Source organism: Garra rufa, chromosome 2 (genome assembly GCF_049309525.1).
Source record: "Garra rufa chromosome 2, GarRuf1.0, whole genome shotgun sequence".
NCBI lineage: Eukaryota > Metazoa > Chordata > Actinopteri > Cypriniformes > Cyprinidae > Garra > Garra rufa.
Window position 1 is genome coordinate 16,157,403 of NC_133362.1, and position 15,215 is coordinate 16,172,617.

At 37.8% G+C, this 15,215-nt stretch overlaps 1 protein-coding gene across 1 annotated transcript; it reads left to right on the plus strand.

Moving 5' to 3' along the window:
- Positions 1 to 4,144: 4,144 nt before the first annotated feature.
- On the plus strand, positions 4,145 to 8,840 carry mycla (MYCL proto-oncogene, bHLH transcription factor a). Its single transcript, XM_073834910.1, has 3 exons — positions 4,145 to 4,408; positions 5,029 to 5,621; positions 7,810 to 8,840. Exons 2-3 carry the CDS (start codon positions 5,054 to 5,056, stop codon positions 8,367 to 8,369), a joined length of 1,128 nt encoding a protein of 375 aa, XP_073691011.1. The 5' UTR covers positions 4,145 to 4,408; positions 5,029 to 5,053; the 3' UTR covers positions 8,370 to 8,840.
- The last annotated feature ends 6,375 nt before the right edge of the window (positions 8,841 to 15,215 follow it).

The following is a 15,215-nucleotide window of genomic DNA, read 5'->3' on the forward strand; positions in this document are numbered from 1 at the left end:
TGGAAAAGGTCAAAAACACAAAAATGCTGAAAAACCAAAGATTTTGTGGGACCTGAAGGATTTTAGACAAACAAGGGACTCATGAACAACTATCACGAAACAAAAAACACAGCTGTGGATCATTCAGGTAACAACACAGTATTAAGAATCAGTAAACTTTTGAATGGGGTCATTTTGATAAATTTTCTCTTGTGGACTATATGTAAATGTCTTTTATGTGAAATATCTTATTCAAGTTAGTACTAAATAAAAAATAACATGCATTTTGTATGATCCCTCTTATTTTGATAAAAGACTTAACAATTTGCAGATTCTAAATAAGGTGTGTGTAAACTTTTGACCACAACTACATTTTAAATTCAATTGATTTCTGTGATGGCAAAGCTGATTTTTTTTTCTCTTCTGTGTTTTCACTCTAATATGCTGATGGATATGGATTTACAACTGCTCAAACTCGTTCAAAGTTCTCACATAAAAACTTACCTCTATAGTGGTCTCTAAAAGGCGGGACCGTCTGAGGTTATTGGGGGTCAAAGAGGTTAAAGGTGAGGGGAAGAAGGACTGAAAGCAGAAACAAGAGTTGGTCTAAAGATTAGACTATTCTCAAACACTCTTCAAATAACTGAGGGATTATTTCAGCAGATCTTTTGTCTTCATCTCCACTTGTATTTACTCTAACTCTAGGTCTGAACATACTTGGCCTTTTACTACCAGTCAATTTGCATGTGTACAATCAATTATTATTCATGTACAGCACCTCATTTTCACCTAATGAAGCTGTTTGCTCTTTTTCAAGAGTGTGAGTGCGTGTATAGATAATAGTTTATAATAATAAAGGTGTCAAGTCTCCATCCTTTCTCCACACGCGCATACGAGACGGAGGCTAGAACAATACCAGCTCCCAGCACACGGAGCGGCTGCTAGCCCGGAGCGCTAACCCTCCCTTAACCCTTTGTTAGGGGCTAATCTGTTGCCTTAACAAAGACAGTGGCAAGTTTTTGCCTCCGTTGAAGAGGGGGATGGTGGGGTAAAGAAGCAAGGGAGTGGGAGAAGAGGAGAGAAAGAAAGAACTGAGCATCAGAGTGGGGGATTTGGATACTATTGGCATGTCTTTGGGCAACAGCTTTTGTGTCAGTGACTTGTGGTGATGCTCAGAGAGGGTTGAAAATATTTGAAAATGTGAAAATATTCCAATATTATTAAATAATGAAAACTTGAGGTGATAATAATACAATGTTACATGAACATCACAGTTAATTAATACAAATCTAAAATACTAAAATACATCTATGTTTAAAATATATTAGAGTTTTGGTAAAAAAAAAAATAGATTAGGTATAAAAATACATGCATATATCCCTAATAATAATAATTTTATATTTGGACTAGGTGCTATTTTATTTCATTGCATTACTGTTAGTATTATGCAATTGTCTGTATACAAACCTCCCGGCAGGAAAGAAGACAGTATGAGATTTCTCTCTGAATGGGGGATGGAAGAAAGAGAAGAAAATCTTTTGTTTCTTTCATGCAAGCCATCTATGGGTTAGGAAGTGTCATGTGTTCTTTATGCAGTAGGAGGCGCCCGAACGCAGTCTGAGTTGAATGTGCTTCAAAGAGGTGTGTGGGGGTTCTTTGTGTGCGTAAGTACTGCTCACTATGAGCTTTCTGACCACTTGACTGGGTGTTTTGACTGGCCAGACTTATACAACAGATGTCTAGAGCAGTTAATAGAGCAAAACAGACTCAAATGTGAGTCTTCCAGACTTTTATATGCAGTCAAAATAAACTGAATGTATTCAACAGTGCTGTTTAGTACAGTATAAGAAAACGCTGAACTGGTATTTAGGACAACAATCACTGTTCCATAACTCCCATTTCTCCACCTTTCCTGTATGTGTGTGGGAGTTTGATGATGGCGTAATAGGTTCAGTTTCCATCTTAGCCACACGCACTTTCATGTCCTTTCTTTGTTTTTATCCTGAATCATACATGAGTCCGCCAGACACATTTCTCTTTTATCACTGACACTTTTTACTGTAATACATGATATGACCTGATAGACATTTCTCCACACAGTGCTTGATCTGCTCGGGTCATTTGCGTAGATGTGTGATGCTCTGGATAAGGTCAGGGATTAGATCACACCTCCACTCGACTATCGTTCACGCTGTGCTCTCCGTGAGGAGTGTTTTGGGTGGCCAGGGGGTGGAGGGGTGCATGGATGGACTCTTGACGTCAACACAACCATTAACTGCTCTGTACTAAACCACAAACCGTCCATGTATAAAAAAATTCATGAAAAAGGCTCCACAAGATCAATAGATGTGGCTACATTGCCAGCACAAAAGTAGCAGAGTTGGAATTTCTGACCGAAATTGGATAATTAAAAGCATGTGTGAATATGCGTATGTATTTTTACCACCTATTAACCTTAGTTGTCAAAATATTGCACCCTTTCCTGCTTACTAAGTGCGTCTCTATATGATTTAGCAGCTTCCACACACGTTTTCTCTCTGTGGTTTAGACAGCATTAATTAGAAGAACATATTTAATAGTACATTAACCGCCCAATCCATGCTGTTGTTTACATCCGAGTATCTCCAGTATGGTTGCATATCTGGGTAACTGACCAAGTCGTGACCTAAAGCCTTTTCTTTTTATTTTGTGATGATGTAATGGGCAAGGGGAAAAATGTCATTAATACAAATGTTATAAGATACAAACTTGTCCCAGGATGCAACACAAGGACAAGTGACCTTAAATGCTGTAATGAAATCATTATTATTATTAATATTATTTTAAATCAATTTTATTTTATGTTTCATTACCATTTGTTTATATTACATTGATGTTTGTTTTTATAGAACTTTAGGCCTACTATTTTTTTCTATTCCTTTCTGCAGAACTTTGGCGATGTTTACAGTACAGTTGAAGTCCTTTAATATACAGTTAAAAAATCCTTCATGTCCCACAAATTCTGTGGTTTTCAGCATTTTTGTATATTTGAACCCTTTCCAACAATGATTATAAGATCCCTCTTTTCACAGTGAGGATAACTGAGGGACTATTATTACAGAATGTTCAAACACTTAGAAAGTTCAGGTAAATTTAACTTATGTTGTTTTCTGGGAAACATGTAAATTCCGTGGCTTCTGAAGGGCAGTACTAAATGAAAAAATGATATTTAGGCAAAATAGGAAAAATGTACACATCTTCATTCTGTTCAAAAGTTTACACCCCTGCCTCTAATGCACTGTTTTTCCTTCTGGAGCATCAGTGAGCATTTGAACCTTCTGTTATAGTTGCATATGAGTCCCTCAGTTGTCTTCAGTATGAAAAGATAGATCTCAAAATCGTTCAGTCATTGCTGGAAAATGTTAAAATAGCCTACACAAAAATGCTGAAAAAAACAAACAAACAGAATTTGTGGGACCTAAAGGATTTTTCTGAAGAACAGCAGGCTGTTTAACTGTTCAGCACAAAGAAGGAACTCATGAACAACTATCACCAAACAAAAAAAAACACAGCTGTGGATCATTTAGAATCAAGCGTAACTTTTCTAAATTCAGCTATTGTTTTCTCTTGTAGACTATATATAAATCTATTTTATGTGAAATATCTTATTCAGGTCAGTACTAAATAAAAACAACATGCATTTTCTATGATCCCTCTTATTTTGGTAAAATAATTACAAATTGTTAAGGTTTCCACAAGGTGTATGTAAACTTTTGACTTCAACTGTATATTATATAATGCTAATTAAGCACAGTACAAATATAATTTTAAAAGAATCTGTTGCATTTTATCAACAGATGCTTTAATAAAACGGTACAGAGTGCAGCGTTTGCGTCTTGTTGTCCTAACCACTTCAGACACAACATATTGATTAATGCGGCCATGCATCAGAAGACAATTAAAAGCACGCATCAGCTCAATCATGATTAGACTGAAGTAGTGACGTAGAGGCTTCTATTTTCATTCAAATCCTTATTTTAGTGCTGCAAATTGCCTTCACATTCACAATAAGCGGCGGTTCACACGCTCTCCCCGCCCCGCGCCTCCGGTGGGTGGGTCCAAGCTGAGCTCTCTCACACAAAGACGCAGATCTGGCGCGAAAGCACTTTTACCGGCAGCGGGCTGGGGGAGGGTGCGGCTGCACTGCACCACGCGGATCGATCGTTGCTGCCGTTGTAACAGGACACCCGCTTTATTTCCGCAAGGGAGAAGAAAAAAACTTTTCTCGTTGTTCAGGTTAAACGGTCGTAAAACAAAGGCGGCTGGAGTCGGCGCGCTATTGTTGTGTTGAACGCGTGTGTACCGGAGTTCTACCGGACGCTGAGCTTCTTTGTTCTGTTCTGCGCGTCCCGTAGACTCTCCCTGGACTTTGCAGGTCTGCGACCCCATGGTAAGTGCATTTTCACACCAGCATAGCATTAACTTGATCTGACGTGAATTCTGAGTTTATTTCTTGGTAAACTTTGGCGTGAACCCGTGGGTTGTTGAACATTTCCTGGATCCTTTAATCGGACCGGGTGCTCCCTTTACCCCCTTGTTAGTGCGTCTAATCTTTATGGGTGTAAGTTAATAGAGTACTACATTCACATCGCAGCCATTAGTTTCCGTGGGACTTTCAATCAGCAGTGGTTGGTTGTAATTTCCTGTTAGCGTAAATAAACCTGACTTTACTATAGTTGTTTTGGTGCTGTGCAAGCGTTTGTTATATGCGATCATCTGTAGTCATGCATGTGCTACAGAAATATTGTTTTATGCATTTAGTGCATTTAAATGCAATTGATAACATACGAGTTTGCGTGTTATGCATTTGCAATGCATTTAGTCATAATGTGTTTGCATGTAAATATTGTGCTTTTCAGCATTGCAAATGTGCATAAAGTATATTGTGAGTCTAAGCAATGTATTGAGTGAATGCATGCAATTAGTGAGTGCTTTTGCTTGTGCACTGCGACGCATTTGAACTCCACGTGGGCTGGCATCATTCGATCTAATGACCCGTTGTCTTCACAGATAATCTAGTAGAAGTTCTGCAGCGATGCCTGGAGTCAACACTCACACGCTATACGGCTGGGAAATGGAGCACTACTTTTACGACGAGATGGACACCGAGGAGGATTTCTTTAAGTCTACAGCCCCGAGCGAGGATATATGGAAGAAATTCGAGCTGCTTCCCACCCCGCCCATGTCGCCCTCAAGGACGCTGGATGGGGACTGGCTACTGCCGCTACCGGGGGACCGGCTCGGGTGGGCGCCGCCGAAGGTGTTACCATGTGATGATGAGGAATACGAGGGACTGCACAAGTTCGACCCCCTGGACATTTTTGGGAATCTGGGCTCTATCGTTATCAAAGACTGCATGTGGAGCGGCTTTTCCACGAGTCACCGGCTGGAGAAAGTGTCTCATGCCGAGCGAGCAACGGGGGCGGCTCAGATTCAGACCTCGACCGCACAGAAGACTGTTCGTGCCGCATCGGGCACGCCCGTGACTGGGACCCAGGCGGCACAGTGTGTGAACCCCGCCGCAGTCCTGGAACTCCCTGTCCCGCATAACAAGAAAGTGGCTGCAGGCTCATCGGGTTCTGAGTGTCGCTCGGATTCATCCGGTAAGGGCTACATGTGATTACCTCCGAGCATCGGTTGCATGAGTAACGTTACCTTTAGAATAATGCTGAGACAATGAGGTGATAGTCTGCTGTATAGGAAGTGTTTTGAAGATGCATGCATCAAGTAATTCATATCTAACTTGCTATTCAAACCAAGTTTGACAGCTGGTTAGTGTAGGTCTCCAAAGAAAATTGTTCCACAAGAAGCCAAAGCATCAGACTTTGACTGGAACCATGCCACTTGCCGACTAAAAGCCAATGTGGAGGGTTAATTTAGTGGGGCTGATTCCATTCCTCGTCCTAAAGTTGTGTAGTCCCATCGCCACTCCTAGTCCCCCCCCCCCCACCCCCACCACCCCCACCACCACTCTTTGCACAGTTGTGAGGGGAAACTCCGCTCCTCTCATTTAACTTTATAAAGCGATTTTTGCTGCAGGCAAGGTCATGCAACGTTTCCATTAAAAATAAATTCCGACTGACTTATTTATAGTATTTATGTACCATTTTTAGTGCTGGGCAACGATTAATCGCATCCAAAACAAACATTTTTGTTTGTATATGTGTACTGTGTATGTTTTTTTTTTTTTGTTTTTTTTGTTTTTTAATACAGGTGTATACATATTCATGTAGCTTGTGTGTGTATATAAATTTAAAATATGAACACTTATTATTTATAATATATGGTTTTGTGTATTTATATATGCATAATAAAAAGTACGCAAACTTCTATTTTGGATGCAATTAATCGTTTTCCAGTACTTATTTTAAGCAATCATTTATTTAATTGGTTCCCAAGGCAGCCTTGCTGGTTCAAGTTGAATTTTATTTTGGCTGTTTCAGTTGCAAAAATTGAACATGGACGTGAAAGTGCACAATCCAAACGTAAATTATAATAATTCGTGAATTCTTTGGAATACAGATCTAAGGTTGGACGTTTGTTTGTTTGTTTTTTTCTTGACAATCTACTCTAAATGGGATCATTTCAAAATATTGGTGTTTAAATTTACTGTAAAAAATGCACTGTACCAATTTAAATATAAAATGTTTTATAATATATTCAAAATTGCTAAAAAATTATAGTATTATGTCTAAATAAGTTATGTTTCAAATTTGAGATTAATAAAGTGTTTCCTGTTTGATTTAGGGCGTTATACCACAAACAGCCACGGATGCCATGTAAACTATTGAATTTTTATTTATTTATTTTTTAATGTTATAGATGTCCAAGTTGCTCTCTTAATATTACTTCTATCACAAATTAACCATTAAATATGAAATCTTGAGACTTTAACCTTTAGTCAAGATTATCCACCTTATTTTTCCCGCTAGAGTGGGCGCGGCCACTTGTAAATTTAATGCGTCTTGCTTCCGGTCTCATCCCCTTCCAGCTGTTTTTAACTCTACAAAACAGCTTGTTTTGCTGCTTGATATTGCAAACTGGTGTGTCTTACCATATTATTTTAATGTTTTATCTTAATTATGAGCACAGTGGATTGTAGTACACTTATTTCCCTACGGTGGCTTATGAACCGGAACTCTAACACACTACCAAAAAACGGCTGGCTTCACATTGAAAAATAAGGTGGATAAAAGGTTTTGGTTCTAAAAGACCTTAATACATTTTGTAATTTGACACTTGACACCCCCCACTAAGGGGGAGGAGACTGCTAACAGATTTTAAAGTACTATGTACTAAGTATTTCTATGGTAATGCAATGTTTTCACAGTTAAGCTTTCAAATGATATCTAATTTATGATGATTACTGAAATATGTGATGGAGAAAAACGACAATGGAAAAGAGTGCCAAACGCTTCACAGGTGGGCCTGTGATGCTTGAGGGGTTAAACAAGTAATTTGGTCGTTTTTTTTAAATGATTTGCCTTTGAAACGACTATAGAAACTGACATAATGTTAAAAATGAAACCAGCTTGTGTAGCTGTAGAGATGGAATGTGACTTCCTTGCTAAAAACTGTGAAACATTCATCTGATGGACTTATTAGTGAGGTGAAGTGTGTAAACAACTGTCACACTGGTTAATTGTTATACAGTGGGATGCATTAATTGCTTTTCTTATTTGACACCAAACCAGTCTCTATTTTCTTTTCATTATTAAAGTGTGCTGGAAAAGATGTCTTAATTGATTTTGAAGTGCTTAAATCCTAAATGTGCCAATTGTTTTGTCTTAGATGGCGACGAGGATGATGATGAGATTGACGTAGTGACTGTGGACAACCGACCAAAGCGTGGCCGCCCTCCAAGTCGGCGTACACCGGTTACCATTACAGTGAGCGCCGATCCGTTTGGACCGTGTCCCAAGCGCTTCCATGTGTCTTTGCATCGGCAGCAGCACAATTACGCTGCTCCCTCCCCTGACACAGATCCTGAGGATGACTTTGATGAGATTGAGTCTGTGAGCAAACGGCCACGTCTGGATCCTTCGTCCTCTCCCTCATCTCCACTTTCTTCACCTGCCACATCAGACTCTGAGGACTCCAGCGAGCAGCGTCGGAACTTCCTAGAGAGAAAGAGGAGAGACGACCTTCGTTCGAGGTTTCAGGCGCTCCGGGAGGAGATTCCAGGTCTGTCGGCATCCTCAAAGACCTCGAAGGTGGCGATTCTGACGCAGGCAACGGATTACTTGCTCCAGCTGCATGCGTGTCAACGGCGTCAAGCTCAGGAGAAGAGAAAACTCAAAGCCAAACAGCAACAGCTTCTCCGCAGGATCAGTGTGTTACAGAACTCCTAAAAACGTTTTTCCACAATATTTCCAAAGCTCATTATGGATGAGAACTCTGTCATTCACTGAAATGACACTCAAAACACTGCAGGGAGATCTTTAAAACCACAATGAATTATGCCCTTCTTGTAGGGATCTGTACATGTGTGTGTGCTGGGCTTTAGACTTTAGTTGAGGCGTGGAGAACTTTGTGTGAGGAGACGATGACAAATGTGCACATGCAATGCCTTTATAAACCTCAGAGGATGGCGATAAATTTACCTCCGTAGCAAGAAGGGTGGGTGGTGTTTGTATGCATGTGGGTGGTGTGTAGGGGAGCATGGTGTTCACGTTGTGTAGAAAATTTGAAGTGTCTTGTTCATAACTTGATCTGTACAAAATCTGCTGTAAATACTGTATTCAGAGGATGCTGTCCTCCTGTATCTACTCTCAAACTGCACAGAGATTCTATTTTGTTAAAGAATAAAGCATCTAAAAGTGGTTTTGAGCACATTTTCTTCTGAAATGAAAAGCCTGGGTCCACAACTAACTTGCCAAATAACTGTAAATTGCTGAGTTGCTCTTTCTAGTTTCTGATCTAGTATAAGTGACATAATTCCACTAAATGACAGGAAAAATCCAACCTCTAGATATAGCTGCAAGCAGCGATTTAACTGGGTTCAAGCGCTTATGCATTTTAAGCATATAAGGAAAGAGATTCCATTATTTAGCAAAGCAGTACCCACCTAAATCAATTTTTTTTTTTTTTTTTTTTTTTTTAATCCTTTAACTGTCCAGCTGTAGTCTGATCTCCCTTAAACTTTGCATGCTTGTTTAGAATCACCTGTCACGTGTGATCACCAGGTTTTGTGAAGTTGAGTTTTCCTTTAGGCTTTATAGGATTTTGGGTAAATTTGGACGGCCCCTTTTTCTGAAATGACCCTGTTTTTTATAATTATTGATCTGGAGATTCCAGAGAGTTGTACCTCAGTGTTTTTTTTTTTTTTCCAGATTGAGCAAAAAGCCAAACAGCAACAGCTTCTCTGCAGGATCAGTGTATTACAGAACTCCTATAAAAAAATAAAAAAAAACATTTCCACAATATTTCCAAAGCTCATTATGGATGAGAACTCTGTGTCATTCACTGAAATGACACTGAAAACACTGCAAGGAGATCCAGATTGAGCAAAAAACCTAATTTGCAAATGTAGGTTTTTGACATCTCAATCATTTAACAAACAATTTAATTGACAACAGAGTTAAAAGTTGTCCGGAATGAAGAGTTCTATCATATGATATTAATATCTCGCATATGTGCGAAAAACCGCAGCACATACAATTGTTTACGCCTTTGAAAAATGCGAAATGGCCCTCACCCCAGAGGTCGATTCCTTTCAAATTTCTCTCAGACAGAGTTTTGTTCCAATTAGCCTACGTTAAGCTTGTTTAACAGGTGCTTAAACTTCGTCGGCCAATGGCAGCCATGTTTTTTGAGATGCGCAAATGTCTTTATAGACACTTGTGGCACTCAGGACCGAGACCGTGCACACCGATGTTGGATGGACAAATGGTTGCGCAGTTATAACCATTTGTATGTTTTTTCCCTCTAATAGCGCCACCAAGTAACCAAGTTTGACAATATTTCATTCTTTAAGTTAAGTTCAGGAGTTATAGGCATTTTATTAAAAGTGGCCCAGAGTCGAAAGTTCACATTTTTTTTGTGTAATTATTGATATTCACTCTCAGAGAATCTTTTTGTACTGGTTTGGTTTCGATCAGGTGAGAAACTTAGGCCTAGTTCGCAAAAGTAGGTTCTTCAAAAAATGCAGAATACCCAAAAATTTATTTCGTACTTGTTCGCTGTAGCGCCCTTGTCAGGGTGACGTTGTCGGCGGTGTGAGTACTACCATCCCTCCAATTTTCAAGTCTCTACATTTTACGTGGAGATTATGTGGGAACCCCTAAAAATTTGTTTTAAGCTTAATTAATCGTCTTGATTCACCTACAAACTGGATCCTTGCCAGAAACGAGATGTTTGTCTTGTGCTATTTAATCCGTCCTGTGCAACAAAACAATTAAGGCTAAAGTAAAGATACGTTTTTCAGGTCCTTCCCTCTGTGTGCCTGCTGTTAAAGCAGAAAGAGGAAGTAGTCTGATATTTTCTGAAAAACAGGTAGTTCAAAAATCACCTTTACCCCCTTTATCCTGAACAACAGGTTAAACAGTCACACTGCTGAGGTGTGAAGACTGACTTGTGCTGATGGGAGTATTATTTTACGCTCAATTTGAATAAAAGCAAAATTGGTCAGTCGCATACGGAAGCTTATTTATTCCCTCACACATCTCTTTTGTTCAAATGAAATCTTTAGGCTGCAGAAGTGGGAGAGGTGCATTTTGGGATGCAGGAAGCCAAAAGAGGAAGTGATGCAAGCAGCACTATGCCTTTTCCTGTGTATTTGGATTTCTTCACCACATTGGGATCACTTCAGTGTTGTTACAAAATGTTTCTACGTTCTACCATTGCATTTATCCAAAAATCCTGAAAAAAATGTAACATGGTTGCCACAAAAGTATTTACCAGCACAACTGATTTCAACATTGATAATAATACGGAAAAATGTTTCTTGAACATTAAATCAGCATATTAGAATGATTTCAGAAGGATCATATGACACTTGCGTAATAGTTGCTGAAATTTAAGTTTTAAATATATTTTTTAAATTTCATTTTTAAATTGTGATAACATTTAGCAGTATTAATATTTTACTATCTAAAATCTAAATCCATTCTACAGAATTGGTCCAAAGTCAGAAACATCTTGGAAAAAAATGTATTTTTCCAAACCATTGTATGTATGCAAATTGTATAATATCCAAGGTACACATTTCTAGTAATTGTGCAGTTAATTCTCATATTGTATTTTCAGAAAGTTTTGGAATATGTGTCCTTTCCCCAAATTTGTCACTACTGAAACACAGTAATAATAATTCTATTAGAAGGGTATATTGACCTATTAAGATTTTGCTTACATCTACATTGTAAATATATATTTTTTACTATTTTATTATTTTTAACAATATTTTAAGTGTAATTTATAAAATTTGTTGTATTTTAAATCTAATTTTCTTTGTAAAAGGCAAAAAGTTGATCATACTGATTTCAAAGTTAAAGATTCATTCGTTTAAATATATACATTGAACCAAAAACATGTAAGTTGATAATTCAGTATACTTTATTTTTGATAAAACACCCTGTTTTAACTTGCATGGACAAAAAATACAACAATTATTTCAATATCATTTTTTATAAATTGAAATTTAGGGGTTCGGGAGAGCCACCTCCCAATTGAAAGTACCCAATAAATGATCATTTATTAAACTTACTGACATTTTAAATATCATTGTTTCAACAGATTATAGAAGGATCTTAGTAAATATCTAAGATTTGTACACTTAAATGCTTTTAAATGTGTTTTTTTGGTTGTGGGACAGCATGTATATTACCCCAAACGTCTGAATGGTAGTGTATATTGTTGTTTGTTTTTAGTTAAGAAGAAAAAAATTGTTATGGGTAAAGTTAGATATGTAACTGGCCTGCTACTGGGTTGTGCATTTAAACTGTAACTTGTCTACTGGACATTTTTGTTATAGTTTAGCTATTGGGATCTGGTGTGTTTATTTTCCAGCAGTGCTAAAAAGGTCATATCACTCCCATTTTCCCTTTTATTCAAGGTCTATTACATAAGAATCCACACATAAACAGTGTCTCTCTCAGACATACAGCCCGAACCGGCACCATCGCTGCCAACCACTGACCCAGATTCCATTCCCATAGAATCACAGGAAGTCAGACAGCTCCAAACAACCGGTGACCCACTGATCCTAATGAAGCTAATCTATGCCACACACACTCACTTATTCGATTCCCGCTTCCTAAACCCCGTCTGTGATTCTTTCTCTCTACAATCTCTTTCATTTCTCTTTTTCTCTTCGTCAGAGAGTTATGCAACTGCAGTTACATAGAGAACAGGCAGTGTTTATGTCTCTGACTCTCTCAGTCTGTCTCTCACCTCACTGTCTGTAAACGGTTTGGTCTGGGTGTGGCACAGAAGCAAGTTTATTCCATTTTACTTGCTCTGAAGCTTAGAATCTCTTTGTCTATACATTCTTTTTTCTTTTTTTTTATAAATTAGCAACAGCCTTTATTGGGTGTGCTTTTGGCTCAAATCTCTGATCTGAAGTAACCTTAATCTCATTGGTTTAAACACTAAAGCCATCTGGCTGCAATACACGTCTTCACTTCGCCACCCATATATATAATCACACTTTTAGACACCATTAATGTCGGCGCAAACACAAAATGGACCCTACACTACCGGTTTTTAATGTTTTTAAAAGAAGTTTCTTCTGCTCACCAAGCCTGCATTTATTTGACCTAAAATACAGCAAAAGCAGTAATATTGTGAAATATTTTTACTATTTAAAAAAACTGCTTTCTATTTGAATATATTTTCAAATGTAATTTATTCCTGTGATTTCGAAGCTGAATTTTTAGCATTAATACTCCAGTCACATGATGTTTTTGATTTGCTTCTCAAAAAAAAAAAAAAAAATTTTTTTTTTTTTTTTTTAATAGTAATTGTGTTTTTGTTGTACTTTGGATCAAATAAATGCAGGCTTGGAGAGGAGAAGAGACTTTGGAGAGAGAAAAACATTAAAAATCTTACTGTTCAAAAACTTTTGACTGGTTGTGTATATATTTAATGCATGTTACTATTATTGTGAATGATTCATCTGTGCATTCATTTTTAGTACACCTTTTGACATAATCTTTAATCAGAACTTGCTCTTCCTGTGATATGCGCACTTCTCTCTGCTGACGTAAACAAGGCCACACTTAAATTAAACCAACAACATTCAGATTTGCCAATATTCCATTATGCAACACTTACTTTTCAGTTTTTTCTCTTGTTTGATAGCAGTTTCACTCAGAAATACATACAATATAATAGTAAGTCAGTCACACTTACATTTCATTCCACTTTAAATCCATGCCAAAAAGATCTACATTTAAGATATAGTGACCTTTTAATAATTGTCGAAACTCTCACTGGCCCTGAGTCATTGGGCCATCCTTATTGTTGAGAGTTGGTTAACTTTTAATTAAATTAAGATTATCTTGTATTACATCTAATTGACTACAACTAAATTAAACTACTGCCTTAAATGCAGTTAATACATGCCTGAACTTGATTTGCTTTATTTTTTTACTGCACCTACAAATAAAAGTACACAGAAAAAAACTGTGTATTTGACTCCTAAGTGGGTTTTAGATAGGATTTCAGCGGTTTGTTTCTATGCGTACACGTTGGTAAGAAACAGCTGTTGCATTGTGTGGATGCGATGCACTCTCAGAAGAATAGAGAAAGCCTTCAACTGAGCCTAGACCCAGTGGCATCATTTGAAACCGCCCCTCTGTGCTGTGATTGGCTGAGGAGGTTGTATCTCACACATGGGGGGTGGGGCATTAGATTGGTGGGGTGTCTTTGTCTGTTTGGGGTTTTGTCTTTAATGAGATTTTAGACTCCCAGCCATCAGACCAAAGCTTCAATTATCGGGAGCACCACGACTGCACTGACTTCAATGCATGATCGTTGAAGCCGTTTACAATTTGCCTGAATGCAATATTAAATTACAGGAATTCCATGGGGTAACAAGCTGGAAATAATAGGTAAAGAGATGAGGGTGTGAGACAACAAATACTTTTAATTACCCCCAACGAAAATAAAAAGGGAAAGAAAAGGGTACAACTAAATTAGTTTTGGATATGCATGCATTTTCTGTCTGTATGGGATGTATGCATGTACAAAACAAGAACTGTACTTTTTAAAATCTACATTTTAGTGCTTGCACTGTGCAAGCACTATAAAAACTGTACTCAATGCATATTTGTATTACAGCTTAAATATGTATAAATCCATAAATAAATACAATCACCTGGGAAAGAAGAGCCCTGTAGTCTTTAAAACTGTGTTCTGTGATTAATCATGGATGTTTAGTGTATATGTAGGCTTGACTGATGTAAGCTGAATATGGGTCAGTAGTGTAGAGAGAGGGAGTGCACTGGCTGACCTCAGCACAAACATGCCATTGTTATGTAACTCACTTCTCTTCCCTGCCCTCCCTCTTTTTTCCGCTATGTTTTTTAAGCTTTTTGGAGGAATAAAATGAGCTTTAATCCGTAACGCGTTTATAAATATTATATATAAATGCATAGTATATATAAAAATCATCATAAAAATATGAAAACAACTCTGTTTTTGTCTTACCAGCCCACTGATGATTTCAAAACAGCCATGCAGTGTGGTATTAGTTGATCTGATGCTGCCCTCTGGTGGAAAAAGGGGTCATACATTATAGTCTCAATTGTAATATGTAGACTCACATATCCCTTTCACCGTTTCTGTTGTTTGTACTGTTGTTATGAGCTGTTTTATCCCCCTTTTTCTTCCCGTAAGAATGGGCCTGGAATGGGCCTGGCTTCCGGTCTCATCCACGTCCAGCCATTTTTAGCTGTACAAAACAGCTCGTTTTGCTGCTTGATATTGCAAATTGGTGCGTTTTACCATATGTTACTGGACCACAAAACCAGTCATAAGTAGCACATGTAGGCTATATTTGTAGCAATAGCCATTGTATGGGTCATTTTCTTTTTTTATTCCAAAAATCATTAGGATGTTACGTATAAATAATCCATATAAATCCATGAAGATATTTTGTAATTTTCCTACCATAAATATATCAAAACTCATTTTTGATTAGTTATATGCATTTCAAAGAACTTAATTTGGAGAACTATAAAGGCAATTTTCTCAAT